Source organism: Hyposmocoma kahamanoa, unplaced genomic scaffold (assembly GCF_003589595.1).
Source record: "Hyposmocoma kahamanoa isolate Upper Pololo Valley unplaced genomic scaffold, ASM358959v1 80, whole genome shotgun sequence".
Classification (NCBI taxonomy): Eukaryota; Metazoa; Arthropoda; class Insecta; order Lepidoptera; family Cosmopterigidae; genus Hyposmocoma; species Hyposmocoma kahamanoa.
The window spans coordinates 7576528-7600666 of NW_020654051.1; the positions used below are offsets into that span (position 1 = coordinate 7576528).

At 36.3% G+C, this 24139-nt stretch overlaps 1 protein-coding gene across 4 annotated transcripts in view; it reads right to left on the reverse strand.

Annotated features, from left to right (window-relative positions):
- Positions 1-887: 887 nt before the first annotated feature.
- Positions 888-24139, reverse strand: part of LOC113233908 (caskin-2) — a 411484-nt gene continuing 388232 nt past the window's right edge. For 3 of the 4 annotated variants that reach the window (XM_026469140.1, XM_026469137.1, XM_026469139.1), the window contains 9 exons: positions 12406-12603; positions 11018-11214; positions 9863-10042; positions 7730-7942; positions 6937-7044; positions 6293-6436; positions 3696-3824; positions 2575-3159; positions 888-2314 (listed from right to left, as the gene is read on the reverse strand). In XM_026469140.1, the coding sequence (XP_026324925.1) occupies positions 1994-2314; positions 2575-3159; positions 3696-3824; positions 6293-6436; positions 6937-7044; positions 7730-7942; positions 9863-10042; positions 11018-11214; positions 12406-12603 (2075 nt within the window). In that variant the 3' untranslated portion in view covers positions 888-1993. The remainder of the gene's footprint in view (positions 2315-2574; positions 3160-3695; positions 3825-6292; positions 6437-6936; positions 7045-7729; positions 7943-9862; positions 10043-11017; positions 11215-12405; positions 12604-24139) is intronic. The other variant, XM_026469138.1, reaches the window with a different exon arrangement.

A 24139-nucleotide genomic window follows, 5' to 3' on the forward strand; every position in this document is an offset into this window, starting at 1 on the left:
TGTGAAAGATATAATTTTGTCAGTAATGACTGAATTGTGAGTGTTACGACATTCTAATGATTACTAATTGCGTTATAGCCTTCTTTATTCTTATTTTGACAGTTGGCCTACTAGTACCGAGATCAATTTTTATTCATAATATAGATTTTAACAAAAATAGTCGGATTTGATTATATATATTGAATAAAAATTAAAAACTTTAAAATATGTCTCCTCTATACTATTTTTCAGGAACTTACAAAAATTGACAATTCAAATGAACTTGTGCTCAGTAATTGGATGAATAATGGGTCGAGGATGATTCTAATGAAAGAAGTTCGGCTATTTATTCTATAAGCGTGACCAATATTCAGACGATAGTCGATAGAATATTTATCGATTGCCATCACTAGCAGATTGCAAGCGGGCAACACCTTTGCGCAATGAACTGTCATTTTACTCCGTCTTCAAAAAAGACAGACCATAATTCACAATTCGCACTCTTGGTGTAATAATGCCACATCTGCAAAATGGCAACTTTTCAGGAGTGAGGTTTAAAGATTTTACGAACGAGATTAGTCTAGAAGCTTAAAAAATATAAGAGTCATACAATTTCACATTTAGCTACACATAATTTATTTCGTGTTATTTGTATTATTTTCAATGTGATAAAAGCACTTTTGACGTTTGATCACATATGGCTTTGTTAAACCAAGGGTACGAATTGTTGTTAACATAAAATATCTTTTAGTCATTTTTAATTAACAATTAGCACTTCTTTACACAACGGATTTGACATTAATATTGTTTGTAAGGTTGGAAACGGCTTTAGGTTTAAAACTGTAATGGTATTAAAGCGTACTCATATAATATTGCGAATGGGCGGGATTCATACTTGTTTTTTTTTTCATACATTATAATAAATGTGAACATACAAAGAACTATGAGGTCTATCGCTATTTATAATGATGTTTATTATACAGTTTCCTCCCTAGTTTCGACACTATATCACTAAAAACTACTTTTGTAAAAATTCTAACTACCCATCGCTACTCGAGTACTCTACAATTTTATTGTACATGAAAAACTACCTACTGGATTATATTTTTCTTTAGAACATAATTTAAATTAAACAATATTTACAAAAATAGCCATTTTCATCTGTATTTGGATGAGACTATGTCTAGTTTTAAATGTACTCCGACGAGAACCGAAAACACAATTATAAATATGACAACAAGGAACGAAATTAGTAGTAGTAGTATTAGTACTTCTTGTTTGCTCATATGTGTCTATACACAGGTAAAACCATATGGTGGAACATTAAATGGTATTGTAGTGTTTCATGGCGTTAATTAATGAACACCATATATAAGTGTACCCGCGGACTGACACATCTTAAAATGTTTACACACATAGCACATTAACTTCTTCAAATTTGTAGTCACAATCATAAATATCTTTGTAGCCATTTTAATAGGTATCTATCTAATATGTCATATAATGTGTAGATACCTAAGATATTTATGCTCGTAATATACTAGTACCAATTGGTACAAAATGCTAACATAGGTACATACAGTACTTGTACTACAATGTAGAAAATTTGCCGTCTTTGTCATGTACCTGAGAATAGATACGAGTACATTTTTCTTTTGCAAAACAAATTATACATAAACCTTTGATAGCTAACAAAATCCATGTTAAACAAAATTGCAGTCAACATGTATTGAAATTACTTTTAATAAAATATACTTAAAAATTGAACAGCTGCCTTACATAATTACACTTTGTCGTCAGTAGAATAAAACTCATAAGACGTGATTGCTAAAAGTAATAAGTGTCAAAGTAATAGGTACAAAAAGTACATATTAAAACGCAATTTGTTCTATACTATTCAATAATTATTACTTGGACCAGAAAAATGCCGATGAAAATGACAGTTCTCTTTGGAATTTATTGTTGACACTCACATATTATTCAAGGAGGCATAGTATATTGTTCCGCCTATATTTTAGGAGTCTGTCAATCCTTGGCGCTTCTCTTCTTCGAGCATGGCGTCTAGTTCATCTGTAAGGTTCGCGAGCATATTTCCTATGTCATTGAGTACATCAACTGGTTCCGTACTCTTCCCTTCATCTTTATGTTCTGTCAACAAGTGTGGGTTGGTTGGTTTTATATCAGATGTCCTTGGTGGAAGATTAGAGAGGCTTATACCGCTTCGGCCGTAATCCACTGTGTGCGGTCGTCCACCTATTTGACTTCTGTTTTGTTTTATTGTACCGGCGTTTTCATTTGCGAACGGGATGCTGTCGGATTCGGTGCTTGAACTCGACTGTAATAAGATTAAAAAAAAAATATATATATATATATGTATATAAACGAGTTTTAAGAACGTCGATAGTTCAATTATCTTGCACCTTTTTTTCGTATCTATAAGATCATTGATAACGTAATTTCAAATCGTAAAAACGATATACTTAGTGTAGACTGTTCAAAACTTTTGCTTTGAATTATTATCAATAGTAAAACTTACTTCGGAAACTTAATTTGCATTTGAAGCATATGGTGTAAAAAAAATAATTGGATATATACCTTAAAACTAGCGTCTGAACCACTCCTTAGTTTATCTTCGTCGTATCTCCTTGGGGGGGAAGACGGCGCGGGCGGAGGCGGAAGCAGCCCTGTACTGTCCAGAGACACACTCAACGAGTCTGAGCTTGGGTAAGCAGGGAGGCTCAAAGGAAGACTTTTCTCGGGATGTATTTCCACAGTTGTCTGTCCGAATCGAGAAAACGGGGCGTATTGAGAGCTTTGTCGTTTCGGGGGCTCGGGCGGCGGCTTTCTTGCCACATGCGGGCTCGCTCCATAGGCCACACGTTGTAATCTAGCTGAGTACGCGATCTCATCGTAAGTATAGTCGGGAGACTTGTCCCTATATGCTGGTGTAGCCTGTATTTTAGCTACCGGTCTGGGGCGGACTAGTCCTCTGGGACGTGGGAGTGTTCCGCCTCCTTCATAAGAGCTATCATTTGTGGGCGTGATGTCTCCGTCGTCATAGGAACGCCGCCATTGCCCACCGCCGTAGTAGAACCCTGCTTCAGGCGAGAATGTTGTGTGCGATGTCCTCTCTGAAGGGTCTTCTAGGCTTTCTAGAGACTTGCCGCGTGGATGACGGATCTGTTAACAGTTTAACAAGTAGATGTATAAAATTGTTGAATTCAATGTTCCATTATTAAGTCGTGACGTAATAAGAACAGATTTATTTTTACGTAAATAATTACACTGTCAAAATACAATAACAAACAATTGGAATTATCTTTAGTAAGTAGTAACACAGTTAGATTTTTATCATGCTTTAAGATTTTAATCAATTACCGCGAATAAAATATTAAAATAAATATTCGTTATTTTGAACTTAATACATGCATTCGCAATTAGTGTATCGCACTTATATTATAAAAAAAATACGCTTATAACTTACTTATTAAAAAAAAATATATTTAATAAGCTACCATGCAGGCTTCTTTATTTAAAGCTTAATAATACGTAAATACAGATTTAAAAATTGGTAAAAAAAACAAACGGTAGTAAAAAATTAAATCACACGTACATCGAAAACGTGGTAACATCAAAAACATTCAACAAACGGGTGCTAGTTAAAAGCTTTGGTGCTCGGTGCATGGAGGTCACAGTGCCAAAGGAGACGGTCATACCTGAATGGGGACCAAATCAGTGCCACAAAGGGGCGATTGTAGGGCGTCAAAGTTTAGATCTGGGGGCTTATGGTAACTCCTTGTGTGTCTCTCCCATGGCTGGTAATGATGCTCCCTCGGATATAAATCCTTTAGCCGATTATGTCCAAGGTGCGATTTGTGTTTGGAAAAAAGAAAAGAAAAACATTCACATGCTGCTTGGGCTGTGGTATGGTGGATGCAGCGGATGGTGTGGAAACTGGCGGGGAAGGCTTTGCGAGTCACTTTTTTATGATAACAATTACCTAGATTCAAATTAGATACTTCCGTGTACTGTGAGTACTAAAACGAGAGCATTTCAAAACACCCAGAGCCAATTCAGATTCCCGTATCGTTACCGGGAATCGAACATGGAGGTGTAATGGTCTCGAGTTAAGTTTTTATAGTAAATACCTACTTTAATTTGTACTGTTTGATGGCAATTAGAAAAATTTACGTAGATTTAATGAAACTAACTGAGTAATCTCACAAGGATATTTTTTACGTATTTATTTAGTTTCATTTCAAAATATCATTAAGCCCCCAGCGCCCATTGGACGGGACGCATGGCAAAGGATCCTGCGGCAAGCCTATATGCAAGCACACACTGACGGCATAATTGCCGTGATATCCACAGGTAACATTTATTACCGTCGCGACATCGTGCTCGCGCCATCTATTCCAATTGTGACGATGCTGACCTCCGTCATTCCTGGCCACTTAAAATTTTGAATCGTTCTCGAATTTCCTTTTAAAGAAGAAGTGGAAGGCCACTATTCTTACGTTGATTCGTACCGCCATCAAAATTCTCAAAACGAGATGACGTGCCCATAAATCACCTCATTTACTGTTTTCAAATCATATACATATAGATATGGACAGTGGCGGATTTGCTGTCTTGACCTCCATCTGACCATAAAATGTACGAAAGTGATTTAAGAAGATTATTGTTAATACGATGCGGGGCAGTGCGGCCCGCCATAATGTGCGTGAGCCTTTAGATTATTTAGGTACTTTGAGTTGATTTAGGTACTTTATTTCTTGTCATCATCAGTGAATTTTTTGTCACGATTGGCTGCCCCCTAAAATCTGGCAGCCTTAGGCCCGGGCCTAAGGGCCTAAGAGTAAATCCGCTGCTGGATATAGATACGTAGGTATAGGGCCTTTTGAAGTGAGTTTTGTCTGGATTGTTTAGTAGGGAGTGTTTTGTACTAATTGTACTTTTTTAATATAATTTTATTTGTTTTATCGTTACTGCCATTTCGTTTCTACTTTTAAATAAATGATCTCTTCCACACGCAAAATAGGCGCCTTGTCGTCGAGTTGCGGACACCAGCCCGTTACACCAAGTACCAAGTACCAAATGATCTCTTTTTTCACTAAGGCCGGGTAGAAGATTAGTCGTAACGGTAAACGTGAAAAAGCTTGCTGAAGCATCCCGAAGGCTACCGAGGCATTCTCCGAGGCTGTCGGCTCAGTATCCCTGAACTTACAGAAGCTTTGTTTTCGTAGCTACGACCATTGCAATTTCAACTGTAATATTATAATATTAAGGTTATTCCTATTCGTGACCTAAAAATGCCTTGCCGTGCCGTCCCATCAGTGAACGCCGGGCCTAATTCTCCGTTTACATTTTCATTTAAATGCCGCAATCGGCTTGACTTGATTTTCGCCTATAGGTTTTTATATAAAAAGCACAAGTTTTTATTGCCATTAAAGCATACTTTGGAAATAAATATCAATATTTATGTTAACATTTATAATGCTTCCTACATACTTTAACTCGCATAGCCGGTAATGCCCAACCAGAAACGACTATGGCAATAGACATAGACCTAAAGTCTAAGCGATGACTTGGATACATCGGGAAGTACACAATTTTGGAGGGTTAACTTATTCAAACCAATTGTGTCCAACACAGGACATTTTTCCCATGTGTCCATTCTCTTATTAGCAAAGTAAATGCAGCCTTTGTGCTAGAAAACACATGGAACTAACAATAAAAGCCATCTGGGCTCAGCAAAATAAGTTTGTCTCGGTTAAATAATATTAAGCTGGACGCTTTTTGTTAAAAGAAGCGTAATCGTTAGTTAAATAAATACCAAGAGTCAGGAGTTATTATATAACCAATTCTTCAAATTGCATCAATTCTTGTTAGAAAATTCAAAATCACATACAATTTTATATAAATATTCCTTATTCGAATTGCCAATGTACGAAATGACAATGATTATGATGGATGATAATAACAAAAAACAAATATCATTGATTTGAAGTGATGCTTTGTAAAAACCATTTACAAAAATTTTGACATAGAGAAACACTAGTTTTGCCCTCTATTTAATATAAGTTGATTATGAAAGCGGACTGTCGATTAGAAAATTAATTAATAATTTAAATTAAATTTCAGTTAGGTCGTTAAACTTTTCAACACTGTCATAGATATTTTTATTTTAGACTTAGGTATCGGGGAATCGTAAAATATGTCCGCTATCATAAAGAAAGTCTATCAGTAAAACTAGTCCTAAAACATCACTACAAACACAATAAAAGTCAACATGCTAGTGTATGGTACTGACCTGGCCTGGTTGTAACCTGGTGAAGTCAAGGGAACCCTGGGTGCTAATGCTTCGTTTCCCTGCTCTGATGTCTTTCACTCTTTTGATGGCGAGGAGGATTTTTTTCTGATGCCCCAATCGGACAATACCCATGTCTTCCAAATCCTGAAACGTAACAAAATGACTAATTTTATAAAAATCCACAGACCGTAAAAATCTATATCAATTTATGCACGTACAAAAAAAATTGAAGGGCATTGGTTTCTTTCGAATTCCAATAGGGGTTGGGAACTATTGGGGACTATAACAAATTCCCGAAGAATTATGAACTTCTAATAGTCTTCTTTACGATTTACTTCTTTACTATGAAATTACTATTTCGGTTTTGAAGTTTAAGGGTGCTGGTGAAATTACAGGCACGTGGGACTTGTTAACCTATGTCTCAGGGTGACGGGCGCAGTGACAGTGTCACACAATTCTTTGCGATTTAAAGCTCTGAGTGGCACTGCAACTGTTATGGATAGGCGTGTAGCTTACCATCAGGCGCACGACTAATTCGACCCGTCACTTGATATTGTTAAAAAAAATTGAAGCAAAGAGTAGTTTATAATAGTTTTCAGGAAGTTTTATAACAGGAACTGTTCTATTGAGCCATCTGAACATACCTCCCAAGCTAGTTGAGTGACGTCATGAACAGTGCGGTACCCTTGGGCCACCAGTGCTGGCCCGTATTCCTCCAGTCGAAGCAGACGCAGCCACTCTTCTAAAGAACCCTGAAATTGAGAGACATTGGATATTAACTTTTAGGCTAAAAGTGCATGGAATGTACAAAAGGTGCATGATACAACCATGGAGCTAGTGATGACCTAGTGAATTGAAGACCTGCTGAGTCTGCTTACTCTATTGAGAAATATCTCTAAATTAACTGCCTCCGTGGCCGAACGGTTACCATGACTGCCACACAGAGGTCCCAGGTTCGATTCCCGGGCCGGGAGAAATATTTGTATTGCTTACATTTATTTCTCTCGTGAGTTTGGGTGTAATTTGTGATTGTCTATGTGTGTGCCCATGGCATCCGCGACACAGGGTTTATTGAGTGTGCAAAATGTCGTGCAAATGTGTATTTATTTAGACTTTACCATTTCCAACAACATGACAAAATAAATGTACACGTAGATAAGTTGTCTAGGATAATCACTGACGTATCGATCATTATTGCGGAGGGTTTAAATAAGACAGATGCTACATCTTTATTTCCAGTTCAGGACAATTAGCAGTTGGCCGAAAGGCCTTGTCTGCGCCACCGCATAGAAGGGCGAGCTAAAGATTTTAAACACGTCTTATATATTGAGTAGCTGACCTCAATGTGCCCAGGTGGACACAAACCTCGACGTAGACTCTACACTTTCGACGGAAAGGCGTGCTATAGGAGAAAAGAAGAAAATTTCACACACTTACCGGGATATAATCCGGCAAATTATCCGGTACATTTAAATTGGCAAGCTCGGCCTTTAATCTCTTGCGATGATTAGGCTTTTTAATTCCAACGGCAGTTAAGTCCTCCGGAGTCATTCTGGTGACAGTGGGAAGATCATACCCCGCCTCTATGAACAATCTCGCGTACTCCTCCATTTGAAGATCTGCCAGCCAGGCATGAATTATGTCTGGATCCTAAAGAAAAAAATCGTTTTTAGAACAGCTGATACGAATTAAATGAAGAATGATAATCTAGTTTCAGTTGGATAATAATGATAGATAGTAGTGCTCAGCAGTGGCGAAGGGTTCACATAAAATAATACCCACCAGCTTACCTGCTGCTAAAATCAACGACATATTTATATTATTTATAAAACGCCTAAAAATATTTAATAACTCCGGAAATTTTAGTTAGTCTTTTTTTATTTTAAATCTCATACAAAATACTACACACTTAGCACGTATTTTTTAAGTACCCATCATTTTCACTCCAATGGAGAAACCTATATGCCGCTCCGTTTTCGCGTGCCCAAAAAACATTGCAAGTCGTTGTTGGTGATGTTACTCGACGTTATTTTCCAAATTGAAAGTTCACGACGTTTAAGTTAGTGATGCTAAGAAAGTAACTTTGAAATAGTAGGTGGTTTATTTTGAAATTGGCGGTTATATAGTTAAAATGTTTACATATATATATTTTGCTATAATAACCTTTTGTAAATGTATAATAAAATAACCCACACAATATTTAGCGGAACAAAAAGGTGAGAACATAAAACGTTTATATTACAGCAATTAAAGTAACATTTTACATTTAAAAAAGAATCAAAATTAAACAGAATGCCTTTTTCTCAAAATTTTGTGACAAAGCTTCTGCTTTGCAGTTGAATATTTACACATTGTACTAGTTTAACATTCAAATGAAATTGAATCAAACTTTAATAAATTAAAAAGACAAAACCAATCTCGAAGCACTCGAGAGTTTAACTTAGTTTGTAACTACTCGTAGGTTTGACAAGACCTGTTTATATTGGTAATGTGCATAGCGTCGTGTGGTCTTTCGTACTATCGATTGCAAAATTGTTTAAATACACTTCTAACAAATAAAAACATGTTATCCCTAACATTCTATGAATATAATAATTTCAGTACAGAGTACTAAAAAAACCGACCTCAAAAGTTCGTGGAATTACATCTATTTGCCAAGTTTTACTAAAATCGGTTGCCAGAAAGTGCGCGTAACCGGATTCATCCCCTAGTTTGCCAGTCTTAGAGGTAAAAAATTTTGTTCAAACTTAAATGGGACGAATACTGAGGTAGGTACCCTCTTTCCAACAAAAAAATAATCATCGAAATCGGTTCACAAATGGAGTTATCGCGTAACATACTTAAAAAAAATTCAGTCGAATTGAGAACCTCCTCCTTTTCTGGAAGTCGGTTAGTAAAAATTAATCTCTTCTTAATCTTAATCGACAAATAGTAGTTAGCCTACATATAGTCTCACTGCTGAGCACTGGGCCTCGTCTCACAATGAAAGGATTTAAGTTGTAGTTCAAACGAGTGGGCCCAGTACGGATGCAAATTCACGCACATCATTAAATTGGTTTGCAGATGTATGCGGGTTTTATCACGATGATTTCCTTCACTGAAAAGGTAACGGTAAATTTCAAATTAAATTCGCACATAAATTCCGAAAAACTCAGAGGTGCAAGCTCAGAGGTGCAAGCCCGAAGTTCGGATTTTTCGGATTCGGATTTTTTCGGAACCGACTACTCTCTGCTAGAGAGGTGGTGGGGCTAAACCATTGCTTGTATATTTTATGATATTTTTTTAGTACTTTGTACTGAGATTATGATATTTTATTTAGATGTGGCAGAGATTAATGCGGACGCAACTGTTCAAAATTTTCTTTTTCCTCTGGAAAGACTTACATCTACAAACCACTGTCTAGTAAATATAGTTACTACTATCATAATGTGAAACAAATTCGTATTAAAAACTAGGTTCCTTCGCGTTTGGATACCACTTTCCACTTAACATCAGGTGGAGTGGAGTCATTTGCCTGTCAAGTATAAAAAAAAAAAAAAAAAAAAAACTACATCACTCGAGGACACTTACAGGTAGTCCCTGTGCGATCATAGCACGGACTCTATCCACGGTATCTCCACAATGGCAGGCAGCATGATGGTGATGGGGCATACGGCCCGATGCTCGCCCACTATCCAACGATGCTGACGAGTGCCTCGACCCGGAGCCTGCTGAACCTGACGATGAGCCTGGACTGTCCCGACCGGGACTCTGGAAAAAGTTAACAATGTTTGTAAGACATGAATGTACGTCGTATTGTTGACAAAAAAAACTAAATGGTATTTTAGAAATTAACTCCAAGTGAAACCTAATAATAATAATAATAACGCACACACTCATAGCCCCGCGCTAGGGAAACCCTGTATCCCGGGTGCCATGGACACACCCATAGACAACCACAAATTACACCCAAACTCACGAGAGAAATAAATGTAGGCCACACACATATTTCTCCCGGCCGGCCCGGAAATCGAATCAGGGGGCCTACCACAACCTCTTAAAACAATATTACTTTAACCTTACATTGACTTTTCGTACCATAACGCGCTTAAAGTAAGCTTATTGTAATGTTAGAACTATGATGTTTTACTGGCAGCGTCACAAAGCTGCAAATTCATTTACTTAGTGCGTACTATGACACGACTTTAACAATAAAGTAATATTGCTCTTATGTCAAGTTTAGCAATCTTAGGGTCGTATTCCAGAACTCTACTCAATACTCAAGTCAGGGCGTGAGTATTGAGTAGAGTTTATAATTGAAAACAATGTAATTTTAATAAATTTTATTATTAGATACTTTTCTTTTTTAAACTGTCAAAATTTTCTGTAATATTAAGTACTTAAACATTATACTACGATAAGACGATTTGGAACATCATAAAAGAAAGAGATGGCATTATACAGTTTTGCGTTACCGTGGTATTTTTAGTAAGGAATTAACAAAATTGGGAAATCATTCGTTCGTTCAATCAATTTTGCAATATATTACTTGGTTGATAGGTTCGTCATGACACGAATATGAGTAATATTATAATAAGCTTACTTTAAGCTTACATTGATATAAGATTGTTTTTGGAAAGTTATGGTAGACCCCCAGGACCTCTGCGTGGCAGTCCAGCATGGTAACCGTTCGGCCAAAGAGGCAATTAGATAGATAGATAAAGATGTTTAAAAACTTTACTTTACCTGGGTCATATCAATGCCCTGATCGTCACTAAGCGCGAGCTGGTGATGATAGTACACAGCGGCTTTGTGCGTGAGCGGCTGCGCAGGCGGCGGGAATGTAAATGTCCCCCCTCCTGCAGGACTCTTGCCAAGACTACCACTGGCGCCGCTGACGCCTGAAACTCCTGACACCGTGCTGCCGTAGTCTGAGTGGTCATCTAGAATAAATACACTTAAAATTAAAAAGTAAGTAAGGGTATTACTATATTGTGATTGTGTGCTAAGCAGCTGCTGACACTCATGAATATCATGTGCTAATATAGATTTATGGTTTATGATATTTATTTCTCCAAATAAAAATATGTATCATAAATTTTCTATAGAGAGTACGTGTTGAGAAAATATTCAAATGAAGGTATAGAAATAAAATTTGGTGTTCTAGTATAATAAGAAAAAATAAAAACAAGGCCCATCGAGCATATAACCAGAAATAGAGACAAAATAAGGGCCATATATTCCTGGTAACACATTAGCGATACAGCTCTTGTAAATATCAACTCCCGTTTGCACTGAAATATAGACAGACCAACTACTGACCTGTGTGTACGTCTCCGTATATTCCAAAAAATATTCTGTATTTATTGTAATAAAGATAACATCTCTAACAATGCCGTGCTGTTCTATTCGGTGGTGTGGGAAAAACAGCAAAACATCTAATTACAAAACAAACGGAATCACATTTCATCGGTAAATAAATATTAAATATGTAATTTTGCAATTTTCTTCCATTATAGCAAAGCTCAAGTTATCTGGTCGAATTGAAGTGAAACAGTTGACGACACCCATTGACGAAACCCGTCAATTGTTTCGAACTCGAGCTAGCCAATCGGAGCGCAGTTGTCACAATAATGATATGGCAGAATAGTTTTCAAACAAATTAAATGACATTTCCTCTCTATTTCTGGTTATATACTCGATGACAAGGCCCCAATCAAGTATTGCTTATAGATAGCCATGGTTACACTTTCATATCAATATTATAAATATTGAAACAAAACCATAAAAACTGAGAAATTCCTCATAATGTTGAATTTTATTTATTTTTTAATAATTGGTACGACTATATTTCATTAATATTACGGTAATTTGTTCTATATTTGAGCTCCATCATACATAATGTTTTTGATAACATTCCTTTAGAGTATATAATGTTTCTGTTCGTTGGCAGAAGACAATGTTTTGAAATTATCATAGTTTTTCTAAAAATTTCATAAAAAAATTTATTATGATTATTAATAAAACTAGTGGAGTTCTTTCACAAAAAAATTCAATAAAACAAAAAGCTATAGTTTTTCAATGTGATAAACATCCCATCCATACCTACTTTGAACAACAAGCATTTTGCTTACCACGAGTATGAGACGGCGTATCAGGCGGTTGAGGATATGGCTGCTCCTCACAGGATGCATAGCCTTGTGATCCGAAGCTGGAGCCGGAGTGGCGGTGCTGCGGAGTACCGAAGGCGTCTCCAGGCACGGCTGGTGGTGGGACACGCTTCGCGGTGGCTGTCTTGCCGGCGCCGCTGCCGCCGCGAGACATTCCGCCCACTGAAAAAACCGTTAATAAAATTACAATTTGAACAGCGAACAAATATCTACTTCTGAGTAGTGTTGCAACGATTGATATATTCGGCCTCAACAACGTGGCCAAATAGTCGAATATTCGGCCAGGTTAAGGCACATTTAATTATGTTAAATAATAGAAAAATTCGTGAGGTGCGCTGGTTCGTTCCGTGGCTTAGTCGGCATAGTGTCTGACACGGTTTGCTAGAAGACGTCGGTTCGAATGCGGCCGGATCGAAGCAATTTTTTCTATGTGAACGATTTTTGTATTAATAATTATAACAAACTAGTGGAGTAATTTCACATAAAAAATAATTGAATATCAATTCAATAAAAAATAGTAAATTTTGTACAGAGAAAACAATGTACTTTAATTTAATTGCTTATTTCATTTTATTGCTTAATTCAGTTTGGTGAATTTTCAATAACTTAACGTTACTTTGCTTTGCAAATAATGAGTACTTGGCTGATTTTACGAGCGTTTATTTAGTAATGAGAAAACTACGTAATAAGTAGGTAGTTTTCATTTCATTATGTTACCTTTTTGATCTCTTAGAAAAGTGTATTTTTTTAGTTATATTACATTTCCTTTGGTCTCGAAAAAATGAAGAAGCGAAGAATTCGGCATCATAAAAGTTACATGATATTTATGTGTTTTTTTTATTCATTTTTCCCCATATTTATAGGTATTCGGTATTCAGCCAAATAGTAAGAAACAGGCCGTATAGCCGAATATCGAATAGTAAACAAATAGTTGTTGCACTCTACTTCTGAATGATTTCTTTATTTAAATGAAAATAAGGCTGATTCGAGGCAGCTGTCCACATGTAAACGAGCCTCAAGAGATTGGTACCGGTAACAAAATAATGTCTTTAATTGCCGAAACTGATTGACATATAATGTTGATAATTAAATAATTATTTCATCATAACAGTGCTCCTTAATAAATGGAATTAAGTGTTTATAAGTAATTTAATATCGCTATCATTATTAATCCCGTTAGTGTTATCTCGATTGGGCATAGCGTCCCGAGCAAACTCGATGAGTGACCTACCAGTCTTTCATCACTTTTATCCCCTCCTGAGATACCCGATAAGCCGTGGGGAGGGGGCAATATCGGTAATAAGGTAAAAACACCATCAATCATGTTCGATACCTCGGCGAGATTGGGTCGAGCAACTAATTGCTTGTGCCAAATCGATAACGCTAACAAATGAACGGAAAAAATTTACATAAAATTAATTGCGATGCAAACTCCCAGATAAAAGAATGTCCTGAAGGATTTTGTTGCGAAGTCTTCAGAATAAACAATTTGCAAGAATGGCTGCTGTTGAAAACTCTCGTAAGCTGTTCAAAGAGACACTAAAGTTTCTCGGTACAATACCGTTTGTTTGGTAATAAAAATAAGATCTTTTCACCGATTAAAACTTCACTTAATATGTGAAAATAATGTTTTGTTTATATAAAAAAATATATATTTTTATATCGCTCTTCGGCTTTCTTAAGGAATGAAATTTACAACTTCAATTATTTGCACGCATCATATCGTGAATACTAATAATGTAATAAATATGTAAATTCCAATAATAAATTTCAACAAGTAAATTTTAAATAAGAAAAGATTTTTGCCAATAAATGTGTAGTTACATTATTTTATTATACCTTATTCTGCACATTGATTTAAAAGATCAACTTCTTGGAGCATAAAGAGTCTAGAGGATATAATTTTATTGATACAAGTGGCTCTTAAAACCAGAAAGATGTCTCAGGATGTTAAGTTTCACATATCTTGAGCCCATAATCTTGGCAAACACCGCCACCTACTTTCGTTTATCGTTGCCTTAAAGCGGTTCATTAGCTCCCTGAGGATTATTTGGCCACCTCTTCACTTTGATGGATCCTGCGACACAGGCTTAACTCGAATTTTATGAGGGCGACACGAGAGCTACGCTGTTTTGGAGAATTTATGGTACATTTTCCTAAAAACAAGACGGGTTGAGTCTTGAAAAAAGGTCGTCAGTTCTATCGTATAAAGGACTTACGATGTTTCAGTTGACATGGTATATATATATATATAATTGCTATCAATTTTATCAATTTAATGACTTTGTCTCATTTCTAACTCTTTAACTAAGATCTCTACGTTCATATCTTAGTATTTATCTAGATTACTGCCGTGGAAATCCAGCTCTTGACACCAGCCCAGCGTTTACTATAATAACACCAATAAAGAGCAGAACGGTAGCGTGTTTCGTTCGTAATAAATACATGCCTATCAGCTAATTATCGACGATTAGCTTGCTATTACCAACGCCATACAACGTTATGATCACTGTCGGAGTACTAGATATCTTAGATACTGAGCTTTACCGCTATGTAATCAAGGTTGATGGTAAACGAGAGGTCTCAGCCTTTGTAGAATAGAATTAACGCCATCTAGCGATCGGCGAAGGGAATCAATTAGGCATATCGACGGGATCTTGCGCGTGGGTTACCTATAATCTAATGACATTCTATAAGCTGCCCGCCCTTATTAATTCAATTATATGGCGCCAAGTTTATATGCATAGTTGTATACGTAAACTTAGTTCAGGCTGGGTAATTATCAAGTCAATATTGAAGACTTTATTGCACTTCGCGTTGTGTAAGACAACGGTTTCGAGCTTGTTTTGTCTTTGCCGCCGTAACCGGGGAGATAGAGACTCTACATCGTTGAAGTAAGGTCCAAACGTAGTCGTTTATTTAAGGTCACTGTCGGCGTGTATATCAAATAAAGTCCCTCTTGAAATGACAAAGGTAGGACATAGGTATATTTACCGACATGCCAATAACAGAGTATAATAATGGGATTTCTGTTTTATTACAGCAATAAACGCTTTAGCGTGGACCATTATGAAGTCAGTATGATTCACTCTGCCACCCGGTCGCACGCATTGTCATTATTTAAATTGAATTACTGCTAAACATTTGCGAAAATAATTAAGTAGAATTATAATAAACTGCCATACTTAGAAAGTTACGCAAGTATAAGTTACGATTACGTAGGTTGACATTGTGAATTTAACAAAACGTCTCTATTGATTATTAATTTAAATCGGTTTTTTTCACATTTTCATTGTTATAGGTCACTACTAAGTACTGTAGTTTATTTTATTATATTACGCATGAACTGAAGGCGTAATTAAAAACATTTTTTTTATAATACTAAGTGACAGAACGAACAAGTCGTGTGGCTGGTGATAAGCGACACCCCTGTCCCTAACCGTTGCAGTGCCACTCGGAGCTTTAACCACAAAGATCCCGACACCTTGAGACTTAAGTTGAGAAGTCCTATGTGCCTGTGATTTCACCAGCACCCTTACCCTCCGAAACCGGAACGCAGTTATATTCACATTACTGCTTGGCGGCAGAAATAGGTAAGGCGGCAATACTACTCCGGACAAACTCTTTGACAGGAGCTCTGCTGCTATTACTATTTATAATTATAAATCGTATTTATAATATTTTAATATCTGTCTGTTTTCTTGTTCTTTTAAGTTTACTGTGTTCTTGAATTGGTGTCATATATCTTGTACTTGTATATTATAAGCAGCAAATGCAAGTCTAAGGCGCAATTTATATTGCTGCGATGGAATGGAATGGAAGCCAATTTTAATAGCGAAATGTATACAGTATATTGAACTTTATTCCAATTTCGTAACGTACAAACTAGATACGATACAGTAACTGCCGGAAATTTTCGAGACTGCGCGAAAATTTTCTGGAAGACGCGCGCCTGTGGGCTCGTATCTAGTTTGCACGTTACAGAATTGACATAACGTTCATTATGCAATTTTCACAAACATTAGCATCCATTCCGTTCTGCGATAATGTAAATTGAGCCTAACGGAACCAGGACTGTCATACGCGGAAATGCAGGTAGTTAGATATTATAGTTTATAACAGAAATTGGGCTATCCGAGTCCAAATTAGTTCGTAAGAAGATTTATGTGAAAATTATATGCATGTTGTGCTTACATCTAGTAGGTTCCATTGTATTCGAATTATATTAAAGCATGTCTAGTTAAGACTGATAACTCTGTAACCAATTTTGTAAGCCAAATAAAAGAAATTGCAAACTAAATGATACCTGGAGACTTGAGGATTGGGGACATGTCAAAAATAGCACACAAAAGAAACTCTGGTAGGCCTCAATAGAAAAGTGGGTAAAAGTACAGAACGAGGAATAATATTCAAAGCAAATATATAGAAAGAATAATTTAGAACCAAGTTTATGTAACCGACCCATCTGACCGCTCAGAAGAAGATTTAACGATCCGATGGATGTCAATCGCAAACAGTTTTTGCTATTCACAGAATATCATGATAAGCATAAGTCGACCCCCAAGACTCGACATGCAATGGAGGCAATAGACAGTGATGTCGCACGCGATATCGTATAAAAAGGGAACTGATAAGTGTGAAATATGTTCACACCAGTTTGGCTTTTGACAAGAATGTTAATTTGGCACTGTAATGATACAACGTCGCGATTCATTATATCGATAAAGAAGTTATTTTAAACAAAACACAGTTGAGAACTTGAATCAATTAAGTTTTATTGAATGTCACAATTTTTCACCACCATGATATTCAATTATTGTGAAATTACTCCAGTAGCTTTTTTATAATTATTAAACAAAGATCGAAATACGAGTCGAAGAAAAACTTGGAAAATATTCTCTTGGATTCGATTGGATTCGAACCAACGTCTCCCAGCAAACCATGCCAGATGCTATGCTAAGTATGCACGGTAATCTGGGAACAATTATAATTTCATTTTACAGCTTTATCGATTATATTTTGAGTATGATCGCAAGAAAATAATCTTGTATCAATAAGATTTTGTATAAGTTTTAGTAAGATTATCCAAGAAGTTGGTCTTTACAGTCATACGTGTATAAATTAATTTGATGGTATCTACTATGTCTACTCTTCACGTTTAATTGTAAGAACACTTGCATCTTTCCACTCCTACTAATAGTTAACAAGCTGGTTACCCAAGTGCAATCAACCATCATGCAAGTACTATGCCTGTTTATTAATCCACAAGCGTACTCTTGATTAATTGGACCGCCTTCCAGACTCGTCCATTAGACGATGCAAGCAACATTTTATGAGGCAGATTTCAAAGAACTAAAGTTTCCAAATGATGCATAAACTACGGTAATGTTGAGTTTTTTTTTTTCTAATTATGTCAATTAGGACGAATTTATTTACGATGCTGTGGAACTTTTTTCAATTATGTGATCTGGAGAGGTCGCTTACCGACCTATACATCTTGCGTTTATGGTTGCTGATTGTATTTAAAAATATCTTTTTGGAACCCTCGACAGACTTACAATGTGGTTATCACAAGCATCACACTTACAAGACACTATTTATTTCCATCGAGCTATATTTTCAATTGTTTTAAAGTAAATACGTAAATCTACTTTCGTCGCAATCGAAAAGATAATTGTGTTCAAAGTGGATTTTAATCCGAAGCTTAAATATCGAAGCAACGAATTTAACTTCGTAATTAATTTGTGAGACTGGACACGTAATTGTACACATGCGGGTGAGTCAAATATATTTTTCGAAGTTAGAATCATACATACAACGTACATGTGTAAGATAATTCTTATATTGCGGATAACTACCAAGTTTTAATATCGATTCTCTTATGTTTTGTAATTTAATACAATTGCCCGTTGACTAATTTGAAACATTTACAGTATCATGTTGTACAGCGTTTGGCAAAATGTTTAATTAACGAAAAAAAAATTGTTTACAATTTTTTTTGTTACAAAGTTTTGCTTCTGTTTACCGTGGGCCAGTGTAATCGTAGCTGTAAAAGAAATTTAAATTTTTAATTCAATGGCGGCCAGAAACGCATTTGCAATATCGTAATTACTTTTACAATTTTATTTGTGTCTTTAATATAAGTTTACAGTGCCAGTTATCACAACAGTCAGCGTAAAATATTTGTATACAAATTGGCTCTGGAGGCGATGTACAATTTTCCATACCAAATTGTCAAACATTTTATGCGATTGATAGCGACACTGTATCTGTGAACTCATGGTGGGGTTTCTGTACACTATATGTATTAGGTGAATAGTCTGGTTGACATTTTTATTAAATAAAACTAAGATACAGCAGTCACATCGTTTCTTTCTTAACTTACCACCAAGTTGGGTAATTTTGAAGTTCCATCTTACTTTGAATGAAAGGTTTTGAAGATTGTTTTTGTTTTTTTTCTTAAAAAACTAGTAATTTATTACATTGATAACTGTGTGAAATGGAAAGATAAAAAATTCTTGATGTCAAATATGACATAACATTGACAGTTAAGAAAGAAGTTTTGAAAGTTACGCGCCATTATTCGTTCGCGACTTCTTTTTGTACCCGTTGGTAGCTGGTAATTGGTAGATCGTATCCCCAAGTGAATGGTAAATTGTTCGATCTGACAAGTTTATTTATTTTGACAGATCTATGCTCGTTTCTTTCAAAATAAGAGTAGGTAATGTTACCTTAGGGGAAGGAAAAAGATTAAAGGAACAATAGTCTAAGAATCTTACCCAAGTCTGTTAAATTGTCAATGAACAAGGATTTTCGCAGTCCAAAATAACCTGGACAGAGATTCCCAAAAGTCAAGACAACATTGAACGGAATACTTTAATCGCAATTTTCTCAAACAGTTTTTTTTAATTTGTCATTTTACTTCAAATGATAGTCATTAATCAATGATTTTTTTCCAATTAGATTTTTTTTTATTTTAATATCCGCAAAAACCTTTAATTGTTAAAAAAAAGAAAAATGTTTAATTTTATGACACAAAGTGACGGGACGAACGAGTCGTGCATCTGTTGGTAAGCGACACGTCTACCCATAACAGATGAAGTGCTGCTCAGAGCTTTAAATCACAAAGATCTGAGGGGCACTGCCACTGCCATCACCCTGAGACATAAATTGACAAGTCCCATGTATCTATAATTTCACCAGCATAAGGGCGCATTAATTCGACACGAATTTCACAGCGCGCGCTCATGGACGGAGTCCGCGATGCCGCCGCTCAGCGACCGCGTGCGTCTAACTGTCATGGCAAAATATGCTCTATTAGTTTAGCTTTTACGTTTTAAGTTAAATGAGTGTCCCAGCCACGCGGGCGAGGCTGACTTGAATTTGGCTTACGCGGAGGTCCGCGCGGCGGCCGTACTGCGACCGCGCGGTTTTATTATTCAGAGGAATTTAAATGTTGTTGCCTGGTAAACAGAATTCAGATTTGCCATTAATGTACATGAAGGCGTGGTAACTGGGTGGTCGCCGCGCGGCGGCCGCGCGAAAACTTTCGCCTCGTGTAACTGGGCTCTTACTTACCTTTCAAAACCGAAACGCACTGATGCTCATTCTACTGCTTGGTGACAGAAATAGGTAAGGTGGCAGTACTTGCCTGGACAAACTCTTTCAAAAAGGAGCTCAACTGCGAGTTACCAAACTTGACTGATCTGCCTACTTTTTTTATACGCATATGAATATAAATTATTGATAGAACCCATTTGATTCGATGTGTAGCCCAAGATGTGACCTGCTAAAGCGATAATACTTAGCCCGTAAAAAAATCCCCAATGCTAACTAGCATCGACATCGATAGATAACGACAGCTTGACAGGCGAGGAAAGGTTATAGTAGCAAACTGGACGTAAACAAAATTTGGTGTTATACTACATGTAGGTAGGAGTGTAAAAACAAAGGGCTTCATTATCAGCTCTTACCATTACAATTAGACGGCCATCGATGCGTTGAGGTTAATGTTTGGCCCAACAGCCAATTACTGCATTGCGCCATGGACGCTAAATGACATGAAAGTGTTTCTGTGAACTACTACCATGGATAATTACTATTTTACTTGTGTACGATACGGAGACGTGAAGTGGATCTTCGACAACAAGGCGGGTCGAGCATTTCATAGTTTCATGTTTGAAAATACATAGTTATTAATTAGCGTTATCTTTAATAGAATAGAAATGAATACGTTTATTTTCCAGAATACAGTATTTAAACAGATCTTGAGTAAAATAAGGTACATTGTATTCAACCAGCACGCAGATGTGCAAATGTTAATGGTATTTCACATTTGTCTCTACAATTACAAATCAATTTGCATTGTGAATTAAAATCAATTGGTATTTGTAACTACTAAATATTCTTTATTACTTTAAAAGCAATGTTTCAAAAGCCATTTTGTCAATTGTGATTATATATATACTTCTATAACATAATACATATTTAAAACATATACCAGCAAAAATATTAAACAAGATTAACTATTTAATACGTGAAATGAATTTTACTTGGCTTCAACATTTAACAACTATTATTCTTATACTGTTTCCGTTATGAATAATACTACGTGAAATTGTGTTTCTAATGATAAATGCTAAATATTCTGCCTTGGAGCCGATGTACGACTTCGTACCGGTCGCGGTCGAGACGACGCACGGGGCCTTCGGAAGCTCGGTACTTGTTTAAAGAGTTGGGTCGCCGACTCAGAGACAAGGGCTGCGATCACCGCTCTGGGTCGTGGTTGGTTCACCAAGTGTCCATTACCCTTCAGCGAGGCAATGCTGCTTGTATAATGGAAACTTTTGAGCCGGACACGGAACAGGGCGTAATTTTTTTAGGTTAGATTAGTTTTTAGGTTAAAAATCTCTAGCAAATCCCAGTTTTTTTTTATGACAAATTACATAAAAATATGTTATGAAATTAATGTAACATTCTCTCTCTCTAAAAAAAATAAGCATACACGAGCGCCCTCGCGAGGTCCGCCATATCGGCCCGAGTACAAATGATGTGTTTTGTTTTCATGTTATTTATTTTACAATAATAGGGTACATTTGTAGATATAGCTTTTTAATATATGGAATTCGTTACTTTAGCTAGTAGTCACAGGTTTTCCAAATCTGTAAAAAATTTTAATATTGTAATGAAAATAGTTATACAAAGTTGGCTTCTTTTTTGCGGAAATCAACGACTTTTTAATTCTAAATTTAACAAAAAACTATAAATCCAAGAAACATGAATACTTGAGACTATGTTACTTTTATTTAGTGCAGGACACTAACAATGGAATTTTCGAAATTCAACCCCCACGAGGGTGAAAAATGTAAAAATTATTTAATATAACGGGTAACTGATTTGATTTACCGCGAATATCGATATTGGTTTCTAGACCGTATTTACAGAATGCCAATGAGTTTGATTAGCTAATATCCACAATAGATTCCAACTTCGTCTGTATGGAGCGCGCTTGCAGAATTACCCTCTAAACTTGAGACCTCGCTCGGGTGCTCTTCCGGGAATTGCGGGACCTCGTGATTGTGAAGCTGCGCTTACCATATACATTGCCGTTGAGTGATAAAGGGACGTGTGTGGCATACTACTAGTTTTGTGTGCAGTAACTCTTAGGTACTTCCATACAGTATATAACCAGAAATAGAGACGAAATGTCATTTAATTTGTTTGGAAACTATTCTGCCATATCATTACGGTGACAACCGCGCTTCGATTGGCCAGCCCGAATTCGAAACAATTGACGGTTTCACTTCAAATCGACCAGTTTAACTTGAGTTTTACTATAATGGACGAAAATTGAAAAATTACATATGTAATATTTAATTACCGACGAAATGTGGTTCCGTTTGTTTTGTAATTAGATGTTTTGCTGTTTTCCCACACCACCGAATGGAACAACCCCTCATAGAGATATTATGTCGACCATCGCAGAATAGTAGCCTGTTTGTCGGTTTTCTATCGGCTACATTTCGAGGAGTGTGCACAGGAACTTTTCAATTTAATTCCAACCTCCTTATGTCGTTCATATACCACCTATTCGCAAGCGCTTTGCTTCCTCCTTTCTAATGCGTACGGCAAAGGAATGGAATATTCTGTCGTCTGTGTTTCCCGTAAAGTACAATTTGGGGCTATTCAAGGCTAGAGAGAATAGGCATTTTTTCGCGTCCCATCGTCGGTCACATCGTCGCTTAACATCAGGTGAGATTATGGCCAAGCGTGTGTCTGTTATATATTAAAATAAAATTACAGAACATTTTTGGAATTTACGGAAACGCACACTCAGGTCAGTTATTGGCGCTGTACTATTTCAGCTTTCTAATTTGTGATTTCAGTGCAAACGAGAGTTGATATTTAAATGTGATATAAGTCTCATTTGACTGTTGAGCTGTCAGGGATTGATGGCCCTTATTTCGTCTCTATTTCTGATTATATACTCGATGGGTACTTCACTATAAGTCATCCGAGATATGTCACTTCTGTTGTAATACGACAGGACAGTATATGGATAAATAAGAACAAATTAAGTTGTATTCTCTGTTCAAAAATAGACTAGTGCCTCCATCATGAAGTTGCAGTAACAGTTATCGCTAGCGATCGCGTAAAATATTTGTATAGAAAATCTTGTTTCTTCTTGTGACCGCTAGGAGTGCTGTATAATTTGCCATACAAAATTTTGAAGTAATTTACGCGGTCGCTAGCGACAACTGTCACAGTAAAGTCGTGGTAGAGGCACTGTATTCCCACGTAATACGTCGACGCGATGTGCTCTGTAAATGTACCCTTCAGGTAAATGGCTAGATAAAAACTTTATTGATTTCCCTGCCAATTTATTTACTACTCACTAAAAACTAACGGCTTAAATAAAAAATTAAAGACTTAAATAGAAGGACCTAATAAACTAAGAGAAATAATAATTAATTAATAAACTTAGTGGTTGTGGCAGTCATTGGAAATAGTGAAAAGACACTGGCACAGTATATATTTACCAAGCTGGTAATCTGCCAGGACTCTGTAAAAAAAAAAGGCCACACGTCATATTAGTCAGTGTTTTGGTTCTAGCTTTTAATTTCAAAAAGATCATGAAAAATTTTTCTTTTTTCTTTTTTGAACTTGAAAAAAAATCAGTTTTGATAGGAGTATCGGCCATTTTCGAGTGTAATATAGTAATTGTCGCAGTTACCTAACATTGTATGATAGAAAACTTCTACATAAGAGTTGCAGGATAGTAGATAAGGACTCGACAAACATAAATAATTATAAATGTTTGCTAAAAAGCTTTTTGCGTTTTCATGACAGGTATTGTGTTTGATTAGACAAAAAACGAAGTACTTTAACAAGTCGTGGTTTAATTATATACACAGACCACATAAATATTATATCTATAAATATTTCAACAAAACTGTAGTATGTTGAAGCAACGTGACTTCTTTGGCAGGTGGCTGGCGTGTGTCATTGTTCTTCATTTAATTGTGTATTATAAAATTTAAATCAACGTTTCCTTTAACATTATATTTTTTTCTTCAAAAACCGGTGGTGCTTTTTCGGGAGAGTAAGTATATATATATATATATATATATATTGGTGTAATTACAAGCATACGGGGCTTGTCAACTTTGTGACGGTGTGACCTCCTTCCATCGTCATC